The sequence below is a fragment of the Lampris incognitus genome, chromosome 1 (assembly GCF_029633865.1).
Source record: "Lampris incognitus isolate fLamInc1 chromosome 1, fLamInc1.hap2, whole genome shotgun sequence".
Taxonomy (NCBI): domain Eukaryota; kingdom Metazoa; phylum Chordata; class Actinopteri; order Lampriformes; family Lampridae; genus Lampris; species Lampris incognitus.
In genome coordinates, this window is record NC_079211.1 from 36073635 (window position 1) to 36097799 (window position 24165).

General features: G+C 41.8%; 1 protein-coding gene across 2 annotated transcripts; it reads right to left on the reverse strand.

The window, feature by feature from the left end:
• Positions 1 to 2440: 2440 nt before the first annotated feature.
• Positions 2441 to 24093, reverse strand: slc30a9 (solute carrier family 30 member 9). 2 transcript variants are annotated; one of them, XM_056285336.1, is made up of 19 exons: positions 24019 to 24093; positions 23400 to 23625; positions 23043 to 23240; positions 22833 to 22847; positions 22684 to 22731; positions 21832 to 21931; positions 21389 to 21481; positions 21159 to 21241; positions 20389 to 20447; positions 19654 to 19721; positions 17213 to 17371; positions 15954 to 16089; positions 15818 to 15857; positions 15658 to 15729; positions 14737 to 14844; positions 14158 to 14323; positions 10790 to 10919; positions 10259 to 10372; positions 2441 to 4259 (listed from the first exon to the last, which is right to left on the reverse strand). In XM_056285336.1, the coding sequence occupies exons 2-19, from the start codon at positions 23506 to 23508 to the stop codon at positions 4215 to 4217; spliced, it is 1743 nt and encodes a 580-aa protein (XP_056141311.1). In that variant the 5' UTR covers positions 23509 to 23625; positions 24019 to 24093; the 3' UTR covers positions 2441 to 4214. The 2 variants fall into 2 exon arrangements, with proteins under 2 accessions (XP_056141311.1, XP_056141319.1); XM_056285344.1 differs by having other exon boundaries at positions 23400 to 23549; positions 24019 to 24089.
• Between the last annotated feature and the right edge of the window lie 72 nt (positions 24094 to 24165).

Genomic DNA, 24165 nt, shown 5'->3' on the forward strand with positions numbered 1-24165 from the left:
TAGAGATTATATAGGACGGTACATCAGTGTGATGTGTCCACTGACCAACCCTAAACTCTCCTCACCTCTGGTGACCTTAAGCTTGTTAGATAATTAGTGGTGTGGAGAATCCCTCATTATCAATGCTTTCATCACTAATCCCATATTAGGGCTCAGTTTACAGTTGACACAAGGCCTGAAACTAAACCATTGCTTACTGTGAGAACTATGCATCATGAAAACCCCTTTAGAGACCATCTTATACTTTTACAATATCCTGTGGTATAGTGTGATAAAGGCACAATTGTATTAAAATCAGTTGTGAGCGATAAAACAATGCAATTGACCTTCAAAACACTTTATTTATAACTGTTCTGTTACTAAACAGATGACCCAAATACACGTATAATTACCATCTTAATAAGGTATTGGCCACTAAAGAACCCACACACGGGTCTCCGATGAATAGCTTGAGCCAGAGAAAGTGCTTTATTTCTTGCAAACTTCTTTCCCTTTCAGTTGTAGTCAGCTTGAAATTAGAGCATATCAATACCCTTAAGAGTTTTACAAATGCCATCATTTGGCAGACTGTCTGTACGAGCCAAGACACTTCACTTTCATGTCAGTTGTAATACAATAGGGATCACTGCACTGTTGTCCACCCTGCACTTTCACTTTCTTTTTCAAAGGGTGATGTCACGAGTTGACTGTGATCCAAGGGAAGGGGGAATGCAGTAGAAAAGCTCTCTATGCTGTCATAGCCCTGTACAATGCTGCTTGAGCATGATTCGACAAGGCAGCACTGTAAAGAGGCTAACGGCGTAGAGCGAGGGAACACGTCACTACAGTTCTCCTGCCATCAAAACACATGGACTCCTCCTCAACATGTTCCTCTGCCTGTGATGGAAAGAGAAACCACAATGTCTATATAAACCCACACCCCACACACACATACATATCAGAAAAAGAGATTCTGCACGAGTTTTATATAGAATTTGTTCGCATGTTTGACCCCCCCCCAATGGGATTGACATGATGCACCGTTTCTATTTAAATGCACAAGTTAAAAGACTATTGAAAGGGTGCTGGGGGTGGGGTGGGGGTCGTAAGTAATAGATTCGTGTTGTTGTGAAAGCTGCAAAAAAATCCCGAGACCTCATATGAGGTCTACTGCGCCCCCTGTAGGCTATGAGAGAGAGAGCGAGGGAGCGATAGAGAGAATAAGACACGCTACATTTTTTTTTTAAAAACCGATGTATCCAGATATGTAGGCTATATCGTCTGTTGCAGCTTAATGCGATATGCCAATTCAGAAAACTGAAAGAAACAGCGTGTGATGTGGGGAACTGCGGAAGCGATGGAGACATAGGCTACAGTTCAGTCATCTGAAGATGTGACAAGATGGATGATTCTTATATATATATATATATATATATATATATATATATATATACACACACACACACAGTCAGACTTATATGTTGATATGATAACCTGCATCAGCGGGAGGTTATGGTGGTTTATTATGATAACGTGGAGTCTACGAGCGGCCCGTCGTCTGAGGAGGGACCCGTGAAAAGACAGCGATGGGCAGCGGAGCACGGCGACGACCGACTGGGAATGGCACGACACATGACACCGACACGGTTAGACAACACTGAATGGTTTTAAAAACCTGCAATGAAGCGGGTCCCCTTTTTGTTTCTCTCTCTCTCTCGCTTGTCCGGGCCGGCTGAGTTACTGTCTCGGTCGATAAAGGTGTGTTTAAGCGTGGTCCAGCCGCGGCGCCGTGCGTTGCGTTTTCCAGCGGTGGGTCGGTCAGTGCGCAGCCTGCTTGGGAGATGACTGTTTTTATTGACGTCAGCGCACTGCCTGCTGATTCTCCTCCACCCCCAACCCCCCCCCCTCTCCCCCATCCGCACAAACTGCACCATCTAACGGAGCTGCGCTGACATTTCCAGTAAACCACAAATACAGCACCGGGCGGAAATAGGACTTAACTCTCCTATCATGAGGTCAGCAAATTATGATTTCTCATCCAGATGCCCTCACCAGGTGGACCACGGCTGCCAGACCCCCTCAAGAGGACTCAAATCCCTTTCCCTCATGTTCTCATTTTGATCATGGAGATGCATTCTGCTTTTGATAAGTCCTCAGAGCTGATATATTTTGATCAGTAAAAAAAAAAAGAGCCCAACCCAAATTTTACAACCACAGGCTCCCATATTAATCGGCATGGCAAACAGGAGGTTGTTGGCTCCAAAAAAACATCACTTGTGCTCAAAAGGAAGCCAACACACTAGGGCAATAAGGTTTTTACAAAAACATCATACAGTCAGACGCCAGATGAAACACACACATACACACACAACCCAGTTACACAACAGAAGAAAAGCAATGAATGATTTAATAAATTAATATTTATTCCAAGCCCTTCAGCGACAATTACATTGTTCTAACCAAAGGGAAACATTACATTATCCATGAAAACCTTTAAAAATATATGTATCCACCCCTCCCAATGAACTGAAACCACTTCAGCCCACCTCCTCACACACTGAGCCATTCAATATTGGGCTGCAATTGTAAGCAAGTCTCCTGCAGCGGTGCCTAGAGATCTCTGTGACTTTGATTCAGCACCTACAGTCATAACTAAGTAAAACCCCAGATATTGAATGTGATGCAGAATCTGGCAGCAATATCAAGCATAATTAATAAGGTTAACTGATGGACATCCTGTATGTCCCGACCTGAATGGTCAGAGAATTGAGAGTTCTACACTAGTACGCCATTCAGTCATATCTGTGCTGCATGGGGACAGATGGTTTATTCAATAATTTGCCTTTTCCCCTCACTGCCATAAATCATGACAGCATTGTTAAGTGTTACCTTGCATTTCACGTGAACCGTCCTGCCCATTTCCAAAAAAAAAAATCTCTTATTTACAGTTGGTTGGACTAGGGGCAATGACTGCTTCATCTTTGGAACAAGACAATCATCTACTGACAAGCTGCTGACCTAGTAACACAAAGTGCCAATCCTCAGCTTTAGGACAACATCAAAGCAGCCCGCATCTACTGAAAAGCTGCTGACCTATCAAGACAAAGTGCCAATCCTCAACTTTGGACAACACCACAGCAGCCCGCAGTGTTCATCAGAGCAAGTGAAAAGAGAAAATGACAAAGAGGGGTGAGAGATTGTGATGCCACTGCCTAAAACGGCATTGACTGGCAAGGGGAGAAATCTGACATTTTCATTTCAGCTGCTTTGGGGGATGACATGACATGACTTACTGACAGAATACAAACTTTACAAATGCTTCTCTGATAATCTGATGGACCTGCTTATTAAATTGAATTTTGCATAATTTTGATGGTTACAACTGCTATTATACTCAAGATCAGGCCACACACTGTGCCAAATCTATCAAATACAAATCTCTTTAAGGAAACTTGAAAGAGATGATTATTTATTTCTCGAAAATTCTAATACAATCTATCACTAGTTTTCAAATTTGTTAAGAAACTGCTCAATGCAATATGCCACCTTAAATACTTTCTTTTTCCCCATCATAAAATAAGAAATCTGTTTTATGGCTTAATGTCTACTGATTGAAGAATTCTTAAGACACCAAAGGGTTCAGTCATTGAATTTCTTTAATACCAATAAAGATTTTTGGTTCTATAGTGTCATTAAATAGTTATAGAGGTGTGGTAATAGATAAATGTCCTGTCTTGTAAACTGAAAAAGAAGGTCATGATTTAAAATGAATTCAACCACATTTGTGTGGGAAAGTGAACACAAGCTGATAGCTGTAAGATCTAACTGTGCAATACCTGTCTGTGAACTCGGATATAAAACTCTCTTGAAATTTTAGGTAGCTGTTTTCACAGTCCTTAGACTTTCGCCGCTACCCCCCACCTACCCAATTTTCTATGTAAAAGGTAAACCTCTGACAACGTGAACCCTTTGTCATTGACTGGCAGCAAAACTAATTAACTGGAAGAGAGCACTATATGACTATACAAACACTGTCGGTGTGCAGTTCTAGAACTGTTATAAGGTAAGACTTAATGATGAGTTGGTCCGAAAAGATGGCTGGATGGCAGTGGTGGGAATGGGAGAACAGACTGCAGGGTGTGGAAGGTGGGCTCGGCCCCCAGGCCACCACCTCCTCTCGTGGCTCCTTCTTCTCAGTGCAGCGGGATCTTCTCTCGGCAAAGATTTACAAGCATTTATAGAATCTCCAAGTCTACGTGACGAACCTCGGGGTTACGTTGCTACAAAAAGACAAAACAAATAAAAACAATATTTATAAATCAGCGTATGAAATGCTTTTGCTGATAGAAGAACTTCATAAATCAACAAACACACAATAACATTATAAAAAGGCCCACTAAAGGGAGTTTTGGTATGTGTAGATATTTCACTTAATTGCAGGACAGAGGGACAACAAAGAAGAACAGATAATGGAGAGAAAAGAAGGTTCCATAGTAGGCCTGGGCAATAAAACAATAGCGATATGTACTGGCGATAAACACTTCATCAATAGTAATAAGAAAATTGTTCAATAGTTTCACTTAAAGCATTAAATGCAAACCGGCATGAAAGCATATAATGAATATGTGTGCTCTCTCCCTGGCTCATAAAAAGCCTATCATATCCCTTGATAACGGAGCATGCTACAGGTAACACACAAACAGCCAATCATTTAACAGACAAACCCCAAGCATGCTCTCTCCTTGGCTCACAAACAGCCCATCACATCCCTTGACAATGGAGCGTGCTACAAGTGAGAAGCAAAACAGCCAATCATTTAACAGGTGTGTTTGGTTGCACCATCGACATGTGACACAACAACAGAAACAGCGTGGAGTGAGAAAACAATGAGAACAGATGGTGAGGAAATTGTTCATAAAAAAAAAGGACAGGCCAGCTTGTACATATGGCAATTTTTTTGATTTTCCACGGCACACAACTGCCGCCGTGGGCTATGCATCACAAATTGTGGTCACTCAACTCACGGTCAACCCGAGAGGGACATTTTAGTAGGGACTTTTAGTAGGACGCATCTTGGGTCTGGACAGTGTCGTGCTTGTTTTAAGTCTTACCAATATCAGAACACTTGTGTGTAAACTGTGCAGGAAAACCGTCCCAACCAAGAGCGGGAATACAACAAACTTATTTTATCACTTTAGCCACTTCCACCCTTTGGAGTAAAATTATTACCTGTGTGCTTTGATAAATAAAGTGGTTAAATTCAAAGTAAGGTGGTTAAATTCAACCTTTTTATACTTGTCTTTATTAAAAATAGGTCATTAGAAGTTATCAATATTTATCGATATTGACTGAAATGACACATTTTATCAAGGGATGCACAATATTGGATTTTTGCCTATATCCAATATGCTGATATTTTCCAACTCATTTTGGCCGAAAACTCACACGGCTGGCATGCAACCACATGCAACACAGACGCAGTTGGTGTAGCAGCTATAAAAACCCACTCCACCCTGCCTATGTAATGTGCTGCGCATGTGCCTGGTCAACGGTTTGCATCACACGCGCATAATTAAAACGTCATCTTATCGGCCTGTCATATTGGCATTTTGGGCCGATGTCAATATTTCATTTTAAAGCCTTTATCGGCTGATACAGATGACATGCCAATATTGTCATGCATCCCTAATTTTATCATGACAAATTTTTTAGCTGTATTGCCCAGCCCTATTGTTGTGTATTGACTATTAGTTTGTCCCTAACGGCACTCTGTAAATTCCCGTGTACATCACTGATACGTGTAACCAGCCGTTCAGAAGTGTGTTATTAAAGAGGAAACCCATGTTCACTCCTACTCCTGCTTGGTTATTGAATAGTTGTTGTCACTAATCCATAGTGAGTATAGAGCAAAAGTGGTGACGAGGAAGTGCGTTCTCACGTTGTGTTTGTTATCTTCGCAAGAAAGTTCGAGTTTAATGAGTTTTTCATGGGTGTACAATGCGAGGTCGTGGCTACTGGGGTAACGGTGCACGCTAGCTGCTGCAGTGTGGATGAGACGGCACAGGAAAGGAGGACAGCGCTGCTGCAAGGGAAGGAGGAATCTCTGCGGTGGAAAAGAGACTGAAGAAAAAGGAGAAGGGAAGGATTGTGTCGGGACCACAAAATAACATAGGGGCAGTAAGTCAAACGAAACAAGGAAGAGAAAAAAAGACACTGGCTAACAGTGAAACTAAGCATAAGGATAAGACTAATTGCTGAAATCAGAGGACACTAACGAACATTACTTGAAAATGGCTGCACTGGTTGGAAATATCAGACCATTTGAGGAAAACACTGAACAATGGCGTTTATTCACTGAAAGGTTTAAATATTTTGTGATGGCCAACAAGATTAATGACGACATTTTAGTGCCAACGTTTCTGAGTGTTATGGGAGGAAAAACGTTCAGTCTGCTATGTAATCTCGTGAAAACCTTAAAGGACCACTTTTCACCTAAGCCTTTGATAACTGCAGAGAGATTCAGTTTTCATAAGCGAAATCAAGAAGGAGAATCTATCTCAGTGGATGTATTGAAACAGTTAACCAAACACTGTGAATTTAAAGAAGCATTAGGTGACACCATACATGACAGGTTGGTCTGTGGACTGCGTAGTGAGGTGATTCAGAAACGTCTATTGACAGAAGTTAACTTGACATTAACAAAGGCAATTGAAATCAGCACGTCTATGGAGATGGCTTCTAGGGAAGCACAGCAACTAAGTACCACCACTCAAGTGCATCAGGTGTCAACTGATCTTAAGAACAGGGTATTTACAGGCAAACCTTGCTATCAATGTGGAAAAATAGGACATCAAGCATGAGCGTGTTGGTCTAAAGACTTAAACTGCAGAGGCTGTGGCAAAAAGGGCCACGTTGAACGTGCCTGTAAAACAAAAAGATGAGTCAAGCAGGAACCCTGAAACAAGGAAAAGTGACTTCAGGGGAAGCAAAAAGAGACATGTGAACAGTATGGAGCACTCACATGAGGACCAGAGCAGCTCACAGTCTGAAGAAGAGACTTTGCATGTGTTATCGGTCTCAGGTGATGAAAATGGATACTGGGTGACACCACTACTGGATGGTGCAGCAGTACGGATGCAAGTGGACACTGGCTCAACTGCATCCTTGGTGTCGGAGGCTGTTCACAAAGAGAAACTACAGCACCTCCTCACCAAACCGACAAAGCTAATATTAAAGACCTATACTGGTGAGACTGTTCCAGTGATAGGAGTTGTGAATGTGACAGCAGAGCGTAACAAATAGAAGAAAACACTCCTGCTGTACGTAGTGAAAGGAAACCATCCAGCTTTGCTAGGCTGTAAATGGATGGAAAAGATCAAGCTGAACTGGCAAGTGCACCTGTGAGGAAGATACAGGGCTACCAGGAACATTGAAGAAACATAAAGATATGTTCAAAGGAGAACTTGGCAGCATGAAAAACATTACTGTTAGGCTAAGTCAAGCCAGGGAGCAAACCAAAGTGTCTTAAAAGCAAGACCTGTTCCTTATGCCATAAAACCCAAAGTTGAGGTTGAACTGGACAAACTAGTCAAGAGCGAAGTGTTGGAAACAGTGAGTGTTAGCCAATGGACAACGCCAGTTTTTCCAGTCATGAAGAGGGATGGAGCCGTCGGACTCCGCGGTGACTTCAAAGTAACTGTGAACCCTGTCTTAACTGCAGAACAATATCCTTTACCCCTCATTGATGACCTTTTTTCAGGTTTGGCTGGCAGAAAGCAGTTCAGCAAGATAGACTTATGCTGAGCCTATCTGCAGATGCATGTAGATCCAGCTTCACAGAAACTGCTGACCATAGTGACGCAAAGAGACATGTACAGGTGCTGCAAGCTCCCTTTTGGGAGTGCGAGTTTTTCCGACCTTCTGTGAGTACCTGCACCGAAAAATGTGATTCAGCTACGTTCTTTATGCAAAGTTTGTGTCTAACCTAGCAAATATGCTAAAACCACTACATGAACTACTGAACAAGACAAAACAGTGGAGGTGGACAGGCAAATGTGAAGAGGCCTTTAAAAAAGTGAAAACAGCCCTATCGCAGTCAGAAGCCCTCACCCACTTTGACGATTACAGTTGGCATGTGATGCACTGCCGTACGGTGTGGGTGCGGTTATCTCGCATATCATGTCATCGGGGGAAGAGAGACCGATTGCTTTTGCATCGCGGATGTTGAGTAAAGCGGAGAGCAACTATGCACAGATTGAGTGTGAAGCACTCTATCGTGTTTGGAGTGACGAGATTCCATCAGTTTCTCTTTGCAGACGATTCAACCTCCTGACTGACCATCAACCTCTCACCTCAATCAATGGTCCCCACACATGCATTCCTTCACTTGCAGCCAGTCGTGTGCAGCGTTGGGCTCTTTTACTATCTGCCCATCAGTATGATATCAAATACAGGAAGTCGGAGCTGCACAGTAATGCTGACGGGCTCTCAAGGTTACCGTTGCCTGTCACACGCCCTCAGCCATTCCAGGTTGAGATTTTCTACTTCAAGGAAGTGACTGCTGCTCCAGTGACCTCAGTTCTAGTAAAGAAATTTACATGCACAGACCCAGTTTTTTCTGAGATTACTGACACTGTTACTCGTGGAAGGGGAGGAGAGATGACACAGAGCTTAAAGCCTTACCTAGTCAGGAGACATGAGCTCACCATCCAATCTGGTTGCTTACTATGGGGCTATCGAGTCATCATTCCACCCCCACTGAGGAAACAAGTGCTCAAGGAACTACATTCGGGACACTGTGGTGTTGTGCGTATGAAATAAATTGCATGCAGCTACTTCTGGTGGTCAGGTTTGGATGCAGCTATCACGGAGCAAGCCAAGTCATGTATAGCATGTCAGAAGCTGAGGAATGACCCACAGCCTGCACAACTACACTCTTGGGACTGGCCTGAAGAAACATGGCAAAGGATTCATATAGACTTTGCTGGTACAGTAGAAGGCCACATGTTCTTAGTGGTTGTTGATGCCCACAGCAAATGGCCTGAAGTTGCCATAATGAAGAGTACCTCATCTGAGCGAAACATGGAAGAGTTAAGGTCTATCTTCAGCTGTTTTTGACTACTACAACAACTTGTGAGTGATAACAGCCCAAACTGGTGTTGGAAGAGTTCGAGTTCTTCATGAAAGCCAAGTATTCAGCACATCAAGTCGGCACCATTTCATCTTGCCATCAATGGTCTTGCAGAGAGACTAGTAGACTTCATACAGGGATGCACCTCATGCTACGACAAAGGTATCTCCTGCCTCAGCTATGCTGAAGAGACAACTCTGTACCAGGCTCGACCTACTGAGACCACAAAAGACAAAACAAGCTGTGCAGACTCAACAGCATGCTCAAGTGGAGAGATGTGTTAAAGCCAAATGCGGGAGCTTCACAGCTGGAGAGACAGTTCTCGCCCGGAACTATGCCAGAGGACCAAAACGGATACCTGCAACAGTTGTAGCACAAACTGGCCCTGTGTCATATACAGTGGAAACAAATGATCGTATCATCTGGAGAATACATGCCGACCAGCTGTTGCATACTTCTCTTTCCTGCAATGATACCTCTCCGCTGAGGAACCCAGACCTGTTACCAGAGATCTACCAGGATCCTGCACCATCACTGCAGCCTTCAGTGATAGACACCACTCCAAGCTCACCTGTGTTTATAAGAGTGCCTACTCCAGACACTGATTCTCACAGGCCAATGCTAACACAGTCCCCAAGCAGAGACACTCCACTGTTGACGTTCCCACAGGTTGTCGCTATCCCACTAGATACAGACGACCTCCAGAGAGATCGACTCTTTAGTTTAGTCTAGAGGCTAACCCTCAATATGGGGCAGAATAAACCCCGGGTTAAGTCCAGGAATAGAGGCAGTCTACCCTCTTACCCTTAGTTCATATAATAGGCTATGTTCTGGACTTATAATGTTATTATAAAAGAAAAGACCACTGATTACCGAGTTTTATTTGGAAGAAGAGTTTGACTTTTGGTAAGGGAGCATTAAAGTAAAGGGGAAGGAATATATTGTGTATTGACTATTGCTTTGTCCCTAACGGCACTCTAAATTCCCCGGTGTACGTCATTGATACGTGTAACCAGCCGTTCAGAAGTGTGTTACTAAAGACGGCGCCCATGTTCACGCCTACTCCTGTCTCACATTTGGTTATTGAATAGTTGCTGTCACTAATCCATAGTGAGTATACAACACCTATTCCATAGGATGTTTAAATACCTTGAGCTCTTTCTCTAAACGATCCACCTCGGCCCCCAGGGTGTCAATGATGTTCTCACCGTGCTTCAGCATGAAAGTCTCCAACTCCTCAGGAGTCTTCACCTGCTGGATATCCTACAAGTGCAAATCAATAGATCTTTTATCACATGCATCTTTGTTATACTGACAGTATAGATAAACACAGGGTACTTGACAAAGCTGCAAACAGGCATTGCCAGCAGTCTGTTGACAGTGAAGACAGACAGAAGGATAAAAGTAGTCAAGGCTAACATTACAGTCTTCCTGCTTGGCCCTGCCTCAACATGTGTATCTCTCAGTGCCACTGAAACTATGAGCTGCAAGTGACAAACCATATCAGAAACAAAATTACTGTAGTTTAAAAGACAGATGCAGTTCAGTGCTCAATGCACATGGATTTCACTTGGTAGTAATTACAGAGACGCTAAACATGTAATATGATTCCAATATGGATTAAATATTTATAGAGATATATTCTGATCAGGCACGGATCAAAAAAAAAAAACTACTTACATTTAGAATCTGGTCGATGTCCTGCTTCTCTAAGTAAGATCGTGTCACCACTCGCCCATCGAAGTCGACTTCTGCCTTGAAGCGCACTTTACTAAGCCCAATATCAGTAGCCTTCACATCATGTATGGCCCTTCACGCAAAATAAAAATGAAAGCATGCGTGTGAGCATCTCTTCATCCTAGAATAATGTTTTGAGATTTAAAAGCAGGCCTGCTCATAGAAAACCCCATTTCCACTTGCAGAAGAAGCTGTAACCCCAGGACACTAGGATATTTCCTTTACAGTGTAATGTGTTTAACATCCAAAATCCAAACCTTTTAATTAAATTGGCAGTTAAGGTTGTACTTTCATGAGAACAAACCTTGTGGCACTTTCACAAAACACCTTTTATTATGTCTGAGTACTTTGAGGTGATTTACATCCACATCAATACTAAAGGCACCATTCTGCACCACATAGTCTGTGAATGTACATTTCCTTGGCTGGCCACCTGAAAAATATTCACCGGTTACTCATCCCCCCCCCCCTTTTAGAGCAAAACCCATTTTGTCACACAATTGTGTGTTTATGTAGTCAGTGGGCTCATTTCCACTGCAGGAACCTTTCTGGAATTCAAAACTTTATGCTGTTTTCCACAGCAGGAACCAGGGCTGATTTTAGATCCTGGAACCATTGTTTCAGGTAATATTTCAGTACCTACTCTGGGGAAAGTACTTTTCTACAGCCCAGGAACTATTGGGGGGTGGGCAAATCAAATGGCGCTGACTCGCTAAATGCAAGCATATAAGAATGAAGAACGCTTGACTGAGAATGAACAACTACCATGATTGAAAACAGGCAGCTTGCTAGCTAGAGATCAGGAATCAGGAACATTTATTTGTCATTTCATTTCATGCACCTGCACACGTGAAATGAAACGAAATATCGTTTCCCCAAGTAGTGCAACACAAAGACAAAAACACATATCCAAGGGGCGTTCAGGTAGCGTAGCGGTCTATTCTGCTGCCTGCCAACACAGGGATCGCCGGATCGAATCTCTGTGTTACCTCGGGCTTGGTTGGGCATCCCTAGACACAATTGGCTGTGTCTGCATGTGGGAAGCCGGGGATGTGGGTATGTGTCCTAGTCTCTGCACTAGCACCTCCTCTGGTCAGTCGGGGCACCAGCTCAGGGGGGAGGAGGAACTGGGGGGAATAGCGTGATCCTCCCACATACTACGTCCCCTGGGCAAAACACCTCACTGTCAGGTGAAAAGAAGTGGCTGGCGACTCTACATGTATCGGAGGAGGCATGTTGTAGTCTGCAGCCACCCCCCCCGGATCAGCAGAGGGGGTGGAGCAGTGACCAGGACGGCAAACTGGATTTGTCCAAGGGATCTGACACTTGATTTTGAGATTCTTTTAAATAATTGTATCATTACGGGGTCAGAGGTATAGTGCTTAACTGGTTTAGAAGCTATATCTATGGGAGAAACCAATATGTACTTATAAACGGCCACAAATCTTTATGTAAATCCATCAAGTATGGGGTCCCCCAGGGTTCCATTTTAGGGCCACTCCTCTTTATCTTGTATATAAATGACTTTGTAAATTCCTCTTACATTTTACATAGAATATTGTTTGCTGATGATACAAATTTGTTCCTGTCACATAGGAGTCCAAATGATCTTCAAAAAATTCTAAACGAGGAGCTGGTGAAGGTGGATACTTGGTTCAGATGTAATAAATTATCCCTAAATATCAGCAAGATAAACTACACTGTGTTTCGTTCCAACAAAAATCAAAATAAAGCTGAGCATGTTTGTCTCAAAATTAATGGTCAGGATATCGAAAGTGTCAAGTCCACAAAATTCCTAGGGTTCCATATGGATGAATCCTTAAATTTTAAGTGCCATATTGATGCTTTAACAAAAAGATTATCTAAATATGTTGGTCTGTTTTTTTTTAAGATAAGACATTTTTCTCCCACGTGCAGCACTTCTTACTTTGTACAAGTCTTTATTTGAGCCTCATATCAATTACTAAAATGTTATTTGGTGCAACGCTTTTCCCAGTCATCTAAAAAAACTACAGATTCTGCACAAGAAGTTATATGTGCCATATCGTGGTCTGGGGTCTGTGCTCCCACAGATCCTCTTTTCCGTAATTATAGTCTTTTAAGGCTTGCTGAATGTAATGTTTTTCATAATGCTTGTTTGATGTACCATGTTATCTATGGGATCAATGACAGACTGTGTGACCTCATTCAAATTTGCCTCCCTCCGCATGCATCTAGCACCAGAAATAAGAACCTTATAGCAGGCAGGTTGCGCAGGCTTAGATGCATGAGCCTTAGTGTGGCATGTAAAGGCCCACAGGTGTGGAACGAATTAAGTGATGATTTGAAAATGTCATCATCCATACATGTCTTTAAAAAGAAATTAAAACATAAATTCAGAAATATACTGCTGACTGATATACTAAAAACTTGCTAATAATAGGGCTAGAACTTTAGATTTATTCTTATTTTATTTTTCTTTGTAGGTTTTATTTCTTTTATTTTTCTTTCCTTTTATATCTGTTACTCTTTATGTACATTACTTTGCTTAACATATGGGCCCCCATCCATAAGCTCTGCTGAGCTTCCTTGGGGTGTCCGTTTTCACACCATATTGTGTATTATATATGTATAACTTGTATTTTTTCATTTTTGTGTGAAATAAAGTTGAAAGTTGAAACTACAAAAACACATATACCCCCCAAAAAAAAACCCAAACAAAAAACTACAAGATGTGGGTGTTTGTGGAAAATCAAATGACCAAAATGGACAAATGGACCAACCAGGAGGTACAAGACTAACCGAGCATTTATTCATAGACATCGACCTCCTCCTTGTTGTTTGTGGTGATTGTATTTTTTTCTGTTGTGTGCCGAAATTATGTCTACAAAGTGTAGACATCACACATTTTGTGTAATATATCCGTAATTTAAAGACCTTCACGGTTCTTGCAGTACTGTGAGAAAGCACGCATTTGAGAACTATGTGGCTCCGCTTGTGGATAGTTCTGAACCCTTTAGTTCTTCCAAAGGGACCTGAACCTTGGTGGATAACCGCCTAAGGAGGCACAAAACTGAGAATCTCCTGTTTACATCCCTCTGGACAGCCAGCTGCACGTAAAGACCAATAAATACCAGGGTGGTCTATTTAAGACCGGAGAACTGAACATAAAACATTTTCTAGGCCAATGATGTCACTGCATTAGACTTGCTGTCTTGCGAGTACTGTTTGGGCACTTCTTTTTTTTCCAGGCCTGACAGGGACACTGTGCACGTGCATGTGACAGCTATGACTGTTTATGCTCACGGATGCCCATCCATGTGTTTACTAACCTTACAGCAGGGTCATTCTCCAAGAACTCTGTAAGCTTCTGTACATGTTCAGCCTGTATAGAGCGTCCTAGCAGGGCCTCTGTGTTAGTGTAGATGAGGAAGGCTGAGACAGTGCCCAGCAAAGTGCCTACACCCAGGGAACCCAAGCTGTCATAGTAAGGGTTACCTGGCAGGGGTAAGTTGAAGAATGGGAAAGGAAAAGTAAGCAAGAAAAATAAGGAGGTAAAAAATGAAATAACACCAGTACTGGATTAAGTTCAGAAATTTGACAAGAAGTTAATGTTTGCACTATTGTGTTTCAGGTTTAAACTGGGAACTAAAGCAAAGTCCAAAATCCTAACAGATGTGCAGATAGACAGATGATATATTAATGTAGGGGTTAGACTGGCTTATCATCAGAAGCATAATACACATAGTAAAGATAATAGGTAATAAAAATATAAAGGACCAGTAAAAGTAACTCCATTTACTGAGGATTTCCTGGTGTGAACATTAGTACGGGCAACAAGTATAAACCTGTAAACATTCCGAACAAATCCACAAAGAAAACAGACAGTACATATGCCTATGAATACCTACCTGTAAGTGAAGTGAGCCCCATGCAGCCAGCAGCCATGATGACCCCTAGTACAGCAGCAGCATCCTCCAGCAGCACTACATTTGTGCTAGGGTCTCGACTCTGCATTACTACAAACATAACACAACAATGCCTGTCAGTCACATGGTCTACTAGATGATAGGTTGATAAGAACTACATGCCGAGGCAACAATACGTGGGTTGCACTATTCAATTACATATAAACTGAGCATAATGTGTCTGACATTCTTCTGTAAGAAGTCGAGGTGTTGTGAAGCGTCTAGTGCGTTGGTGTATTGTTCTGTGTCTGTCATGCCTCACTCTCAATCTTCACTGCTGGCTAGCAGAAATGTGAACAGGAGAGCCGAGCACGCAAGTCTCTCCTTGCCAGCACATAGCCTCTCCAACAGCAAGCCCTATGGAGTGCCTCCTCATGGCAACACATGGTAACTGGGTACACCTTGGACCCTGGCTGAACTACAAGGGACTCGGAGGAGTTCTGGCCCCTAGATGTGCGGTACGCAGGCCCACTGGTGTGTGGATATTATCTGATGCCCATGAACCAGCCCCCCAGCTATGTGTTAAATAGTGCCACTGCCTAGTGGATACCTCGGGAGAGGAATAGGCTACGGGAGTAAACCCCTACAGAAAATCAACATCCCCAGTGTTGTTGTTTTTTGTTTTTCTTGCCCTTTTGTATCTGTTTAAGTTAGAGAGTACTGCTGGTGTCGTGTGTGGCTGCCGCTTCTCCCTCTCGTAGCCCCCCCCCCTTCCCATCCACCTCTGTATCTCTTTATGTTTATCTGTTGTCTTGTCTTATTTCACCTCGTTTATTGTAAAGCGACTTTGAGTGTTAGAAAAGCGCTATTTAAGATTGATTTATTATTATTATTATTAATAATAGGCATTTGTGCATCACATACCATATTCATAGAAAGACACCCCTTGCTGATGGGCACTCTTCTTTATCTCATTGATGGCTACTAGCAGCGTAGCTAAAACGATATAGAGACAAATGGTTAAGTATAATCAAACCCTTTTTCAATACCATTGCCTAACAAAAGAGTATGTTTAATAGACTACCTCCTTCAGAGACAAGAGAGCCAGCCAAAATACAGTAGGCCTATAAAGAGAGAGAATCACAGTAAACTGATTAAAAGATGGTTCCTTTTCATCTGAACACCCTGAGTTCAGGATAAGAGATGACTTGGCCACTTACCCACAACAGAGACTCAATGGGCTGTGGGTGCAGCAGTCCCATGATGCCATGGTACCAGGAGAGACCTGCTCCCATCATGAAGATTCCCACTCCACTTATAAGGGAGGCGATGTAGCGCATGTTGGAAAAGCCATACCTGAAAAAGGCCAGAAACACATTCATTTGTGGGGAAAAATAAAGACAACATCAAGACAAGCTTCCAAGACCCTTTTCAGCCAAATCAAGGCCACTTCATACCTACAGCAAAATAATTGTAAAATATTATTTCTAAGTTGACAATGCAACTTGGTTATTCTACACAAATGCTCTTTGCAAGGGACTCGGCATCAATGGTGATATCTGTAGATCTGTTAATGGCCATCAGACAGCAAATTCTATTTTGGATATTTTAGAATCGGACTTGTATCATCATGGTGATGGTTTTGACTGAATTCTTATAATTTATATTCTTTAATACTAGGTCCGTGCGATATGAACAAAATCTTATATCCTGATATAGGTCATTTCATATCCAGATAATGATACACATCCTGATATAGCACATTTTTGGTAAATTCGATGAATAGTTTCTGGTCAATGCTGCCCCCCCCCCCCCCCCCCCCCGCGTATGTACACGCTGCCTGTGTGTTTGGAGGGGCAGCCCAGCCCTAGCTAAACCACAGAGAGCAGAGGAGAGTAGCGTGACCATAAAGGACAGCAAAATGCAGTGGAAACTCTCATACTGAGCTGAAATGAAACAAGTGCACATAAATTAGGTAAATAATGTAAATAAACAATTTCTACTGCATTTTTATGTGATTTATAGTCGTGTTAAGTTTCTCTTCTCTTCTACTCCCGGTTTCACCACGGGTGGGGCTCAGCTCCTCCACACATGGAGCTCAGTGAATTGGAGGAGAGACCGACAGCGGTGGAGAGCTGGCGACAACCACACTAGTTACGTATGTGCAATAAAAACTTCGTGAGTAAAAAAAACAATAAGAGTAATTTATTAATGTAATCTGCAAAAACATGGACAGACTCCAAATGATAAAAACATTGCTGTAAAGAGTGTGATTTGACACAACGAAATAAACGACAGTGCATAATATGAAACGACAGACACTTTTCTATCATCACACAATGTATATCGTCATATCACACAGTCCTATTCAATACCGTTTCACCTTTTGCATAATGACACAGTATCCCCTTATGGGCCATTTGAGTTCACTTATCTCATTACTACAGAAGAGATAGTATGACCAAGTTCTAGCACTTACGGATGCACAGCATCAGGGTTGCGGACAGACTGGCTGATTCCTAGTGCAAGAAGTGCCTGGTTACAGGTGTCAGCCAATGAGTGGATGGCCTCGGAGAACATGCTAGCTGATCCAGTGTACACCCAAGCCAGAAGCTTGAAGAAGAAATTCAGCCCATTGCTGAGGAAAAAGGCAAGAAATAGTGAGATGAAATACTAATATGACAGAGTTGTCACAATACCAACATTTTGAACTTGGAAACAATACTAGCAAGAGTTTTGATATTTGATACCATTTTCCATATAACTGAAAGAAAAACCCCCCACAAAATTCCACAAAATATAATTACTTAATACCTTCAACTTACCCAAACAGAGAAAATATTGTTAGCGAACTATAAAGCCATTTAAAAAAAAAAAAAATTACTATCCAACTGAAAAATATAGTAAAATCATAACAGTAATTATAACAAGGGCAAAAGTAGAGTGTATTTGGGGGAAAATACACGTGTCTATTTCTCTCCCTTTCGGTCTCTGCCTGTGTGTTTGTCTCTTTCCAAGCCATTTTGTCAAACCAACTTTGGTTCCCTTGCATGTAAACTGCAGAATAGTGAGGCTGGTGCAGTCTGACCAGCCAGTCCAATCTCAGGGAAGTGACAAGCTTAGTGACAGTCAGTTGAATGACAGCCAGGCTGAAGACACACTGGGGGGCAGCAAAACTGCCAGCTGCTATCCACCATCTGCAGATGTGACATCTTGCTGGTAGACATGTCTATAGTTTATTCTTATTCCCAGTAAAATTAAATTAAAAACATTCTACATAAGATCAATTACTAACCAAGAAGAGACAGATATTCATGGCATGTGGATAAGATAGTTCTGTACATTATTTTACACACCAGAAACGCCAATAATTTCTGGCACTTTTAACCAGTGTTTATTTTGTCATCGTCTCTGTACATTGGCAGAATTGTGTCATACAGTTCAGGAAAACCCGACACAGATAATCACTTTCTCCTCCATGTTGTTGGAAAAAACGCAAACCAATATTTGCTCGGGAGAAAATTTTCCCAGATGTGTTTTTCTGAAATCTGACTGGTTGCTGCACATTTCTTGCACGGCAGGATCAAAGTTGAACTTCTATTTTGATTGTTGCCACGCCGCCTCACACCACAAGTTATCCCACCATGCTGTTTGTAATCACTTAGTGACCTCTCATTCAAACTGAATGAAGGTGATGGCGATGAGTGCTTCCAGTGTGACTTTAGCCAGGCTAGTATCAAATGTGCAGTGCACTGGAGATTGATATCTTTAAAATTCAGAATCGATACTTATCAACAGCTCAATTTTTTACCAACCCTACAAACACATGATGAAGAACAAGTATGTCATTTTCAACCAAAAAAGTAATCCAAATAAGTTATCCATCCATCCATCCATCCATCCATTATCCAAACCACTTATCCTGCTCTCAGGGTCGCGGGGATGCTGGCGCCTATCCCAGCAGTCATTGGGTGGGAGGCAGGGAGAGGAACTTGACAAATAGTTATCAAAGTCCTTAAATAATGAAGGAAATAAAATTTTTGGCTGGCCAGCAACAGTAGCTGGCGCATCTCAAAATTCACCTGCTAATTCCATTTATTTACCAGCTAGGTGTATTTTTTAGAGATGAATTGGACCTAAAACACCGTGGCTAGTCACTGGTAGAATACCAAACCAAGATCTGTTTTCCTACTCAAGCTAGACACTCGCCCTTTGTTGATGTCTTGTCTTTAATTTCCTTCTGCATTCTCCATCTACATAACCATTTTTCAATTCAACAAACATTTGATAATTTCTTTGCACCTAGATAACACAAGATGTACCCAGATCAGACCACATCTGGGTTCTAAATTGCGAACAAGCTAAGTGAGTCCCATGAGTCTTGTGTGTCACTTGAGTTCAACGTCGGGGGCACACAAAAAAAAAATGAACGGGGTGGCTCTTCATGTGACTGCACATGCTCTTAACTCAATAACTCTAATCCAATAGGCTGCAATGTCCCATGTGAGACAGGGTTCATACACATTCTTCTTTTCAAAATTCAACACTTTTTTCTAGATATCAATCTAGATATTGGAATGGATTTAAAAAGGGTTAAAAAGGGTAAATATCCTGATAACTGCTGGGCAAATAACACAAAGGCTTAGGTAATTCCTCACAATGACAAATATCACAATTGCGGAAATTAGGCTGGGCTTACAACGACACACTACAACGTACTAAGTATGTATGCTGAAAGTGAACAGCTGTGGTTTTTTTCCCCTGTTGAGGACAGACCAACCCTTGTTCCTTCATAGTAGAAAGTTGACCAGTGACCAACAGTGTAATCTGGAGAAGCTCATATTGGTGATTTTATCCTAATATTTAGTATAGGATTTTAAGGTAAGTAAGAATAACAAAATAATGAATATAAATACTTACATGCAAATAGCAACCATCACCACCTTTCCCGGTCCTTGTAGGAATGTTGCCCTCTTGCCTGATCGAGGCTATATGAGAAAATAAAAAGGGAGAGGTCTATATGGTGTGTAGTATTTGGTGTACAAGTGCTCTCTTTGCATTAAACTATCATCAGCAATTGCTAAATACTTTCACTAGGGAGGGAAACTTCGATTCGGTCTCACTGTAGCTGGTCACAGGTACATGGGGTTTTAGACTTAAACAGATTTCCCAAAAGATTACTGGTTACCTGCTGAATTGGACAGCCAGGTATAGAAGTTTAACATTCAGTCAGTGCCCAAATGAACAGACAAGTTGCCAACCAGTGTTAGCTTTCTACTGTGTGTTTAATCCGTCTTTCTTAACAAAGGGGCATCCCTCATAAAGCTGGCATTACCTCATGAAATACATTAGGGGTATTTCTTCTGGCAAAAATTCACAAATGTGTGCTGTTGAAGTATAGAGCTGTGATGTACAGAGTCATTGAGCATCATACAGTGAAGAGAGACTCCATGAATGACAGAGAGAATGGCATTGTCATGTAGATTTGCTGACAGGCCTGATAACCGCAAACAGGGACAAAGGTCATGCGAACTGTTTGGGAACTATGGCAGGATCAGAAATGGTAAAAAAAAAAGAAAAAGTGAACCTTGTCAATTGTTGAACCTTGTTATCCATAAGATATTATAGTATTAATAGCCACATTAAGGTGCTCACCTTTGTGTTTCCCCAGAAGTCTTTGTATTCTTTCAGTAATTGCTGATTTCGGAAAATATCTGGAAGAATAAAAATGAACGCCATGCGTTTGAGTTCACGTAAATCTCTAACATAAGCTGGGCTTCCATCCATATATTTGTATGTAAATGCCAATGTACACAAAAAAACCCAAAAACAAACAAAACAAAAAAACTGACTGGACATGGCAAGTTTGGATAAAATTTCCTGAAGTGGAAATGCACATAACAGTAACACCGAAAATTAGCACATTCCCAAATGCAAAGTTGGTCCAACAGAACTACTTAAAAGTACCATATAGGGTGATGGTCATGTGCACAAAGAAGCCATCATGATTATATATAATCACTAGTTATGGAATGAGAATATCAACAAGTACATTTCTTTAGTTTCGCTTCAGAGTTATGTGAAATATTGCCAACAATTCTCCCCAAAGATCGAGTTCCCTATGTTTAAGAATCCTATCAACCTGTTTATATCCAGCTGATGGAAACCCATCTAATTCACTTTTTTGTAACATTCCAAGTTTTTCCATTTACAAATTCGCTTGACAATTACATTGAAAACCTGGCCATATTTTTTTTCCCTTTGAAGAGGACCAAATAGTTTGAGAAGTTTCAAAAGCGTCCACAAAGTTTCTGCCATCACAATATAACTTAAACTCAGTGCTTAAAAAAAATAAAATAACATGAGCACAGAGAAACTTACAATAAAACCAACAGTTTTGTAATTCAGGTGGGAGAAACACCTACTCTCTTGGTACTCTCTTTCCACCTCTTTCCTGAGTTTTGTCTCTCTGGCAAGAGCTTCATGGCTTCCCCATACATCTAGTGCTCTGAAAGTCATCGGGAAACATGAAAACCAGTTTAAGTTAGAGACCAAATTACTTTGGCATGAGCAAAATAGACAGAAATAGAGACAATAGACAGAATTTGATGTATGATTTCCAGAACTGGAACAGAAAAAGGAGTGTTCAACTAACTTGGCCTCCACATCTGACCGCAAAAATACAGTAAAAGCCTCTGTGTCGTCATGAGGGCTGCGCCTCCTGATCTTTCGTAGTTGTTCCAGGTCACTGAAGTCACATGAGGGGATGGGGGTGGGAAGATGCAGTCTTAAGTCAATGGCATCAATGGCCACGATGTTGGCCAGTATCATGTTAGCTAATCACCACAGTGAGTTTAGTTATTAACCCAGTGGAATTTCTGCCATAATTGTGTGGCTTGCAGGTATCTCAGCTAGCAATGAATGGGCTGTGGTGAATAAATTCCACACACACATACAAAAAAAAGCATTTGTAATATGACAGCTTGTATGAAAACATGCAAACATGAGTTGTTTTGACTCTTGGTAATCATGACGCATACAGTAAGTGTATTCCATTAAATATAACAGGCCCACTTATTACTTCTAAACATATCTTACCTTGGCTTAAGGCAGAACTCATTCATGGCTCTGACTGCAGTGATGAAGTTGTTCTGAGTGTACTTGGATCCATAATCTCTTTTCTTCAGGACAGCCCGCACTAAGCACATTAACACAGTATTTTCTCTCTTCATTAAAAACTTCAAGCAATCTCCTTTTTTCTTTGATCACAAGGAATATGATATGATCTGTCCTCCAAAAAAATGTATGATATAAACTAAATGTACAAAATCCCTAACATAAAGCTTTTCAAATCTTTCTGAAAGTTTTCTTTTTCTACAAAAAGGGTCCTGAATAGTTTTCCTATACCTTTATTCTACTACTACTACTTTTGGCTGCTCCCGTTAGGGGTCGCCACAGCGGATCATCCGTTTCCATTTCTTCCTGTCTTCCTCTTTCACACCAGCCAAGTGCATGTCTTCCCTCACCACATCCATAAACCTCCTCTTTGGCCTTCCTCTTCCCTGGCAGCTCCATATTCAGTATCCTTCTCCCAATAAAACCAGCATCTCTCTTCCACACATGTCCAAGCCATCTCAATCTTGCCTCTCTTGCTTTGTCTCCAAACCGTCCAACCTGAGCGGTCCCTCTAATATAATCGTTCCTAATCCTGTCCTTCTTCGTTACTCCCAGTGAAAATCTTATCATCTTTCCTATACATTTATTAATGGTTCTTTTACCTAATGCCATCCTCCAAGGTCATTTTGCCCCATACGCACAAATCAACCCAACTTTTATCCGCATTACTGCCTGGATCTTTCTTAAAAGACTGAAGCAATAAACAGGTCATGAGCTTTTGTCATACCTTAAAACTTGTGTTACATTAAGTATGCGAAAATCATTCATCATTACCTTTAACTTGAATTGTCTCAGCCTTCGTCAAACCCTGAAGTTTTGAGCCTGAGAAAGCAACAGAGTGAGTATCAATCTGACTGTAGAAAAATATCCTTGCATGATTCATTTTTAAATATTTTCCAGATATCAAAAAAATGGGAGCTCACCAGAACTTAGTCCTGCTGTTTGGGAGAGTAGAGTACATTTAAGGGAGAGAGGTAAGGGAAAACATTAACCTATAAAGACATACATGTCAACACCATCAAAGGCATAATCTAAAACAGAATGCTGAACAGGAAAGATGAATAATATCACAGTGATCAACAATCTGCAGCAACTGCAATGGTAGAATCATTGGTCAGAAATTCATAAATTACCTGCCGAGGCTAGGAAGGGTTTCGTGGCCCCAGACACCACCTTCTCTGCTTCGGGCGCATCCCCTGCTCCTTGTTTTGGTGGACCATCTTTACTATTGCCAGAGGTAGAGTAATGCTGGACCTTACCCAACCCTAGAGAGGCCACACGGCAGTCTGGGAGGCTGAACCATAAGCTATGTATGCCTCCACTTTGCCAGGCTGTGGATGAAAACGTGACAAGAGTTTGCCCCTTCTTCTAAAACTCATGTTCCATGTTGGAGAGTAATAATCTGAGAAAGCCACAACAGGTTGTGAATAACTGGGTTGACAGAAAAGGCGTGACGGAAAAAGTACTGTCTTCAATAACTGAATCCTTACAATAACAGGGCTGCGGGACTCTCGGTGATCGCTGTGACAGGGAGGCTCTGTGCTGCAAGGAGACCCTGCAGAAGACGTGCAGTGGTCTGTGGGCCAGGCTGGGGAACATCCTCGCTGTGGCCAGGCTGGGTGGAGTGGTACTCGAACTTGCTACGATAAGTCACACAGTCCTGTGACTATTTAGCCACCACATAGGTCAGCTTGCTAATGACCAAACCTAAGTGCCCTGATAGACGAATCAATTTCAAGGCTTGACCAAAGCAACAACTGTGCATTTTACAGTAATTTTTACTTCATACCAAAATAAATTAATAAACAAATAAAACAATTTCCAAGAAGCTAACGTTCTACGTTCGCGAAAGCTGTGGTCTCACCGGATATCGCTGATGCTAATCTATCCACTGGCTAATTAAACTAATGCTGTTGCCGTCTAGTAGTCACCGGCTACTGCTTATTAGCTAGCCGTTAGCCATCAACCCTACAAAGTTAGCTACCAAAGTAAGCTAACCTGGTTAGCGACAGTACCAGCGCGCGGTGTAGAAAATCTACCAGATATGACAAACAAACGAAGTTGTGTGGCTCACTTGCACAATTAAAAAACCCTTCGCCACAGTAATACCTCTCTACGGTGATGTTTGTTCCACATAATCGAAGTCCATTCTGGGAATGTATGGCTCAACTAATGACAGCAACGCCACCGAAGTACAAGTGGTGCTGTTCTCGTGAGAACACGTTTATTCAGAGCGCCGTGTCGTCGTATCGCGAT

Excerpts from the sequence above, each read along its gene's own strand:
- slc30a9 (XM_056285336.1), bottom strand. The coding sequence starts at position 23,508 with ATGTTCCCCAGCCTGGCCCACAGACCACTGCACGTCTTCTGCAGGGTC. Across the intron at positions 21,242-21,388 it reads CGGTCAGATGTGGAGGCCAA|AGCACTAGATGTATGGGGAA; the intron begins GTTAGTTGAACA and ends GATGACTTTCAG. Across the intron at positions 16,090-17,212 it reads AACCCTGATGCTGTGCATCC|GTATGGCTTTTCCAACATGC; the intron begins GTAAGTGCTAGA and ends GGCCTTTTTCAG.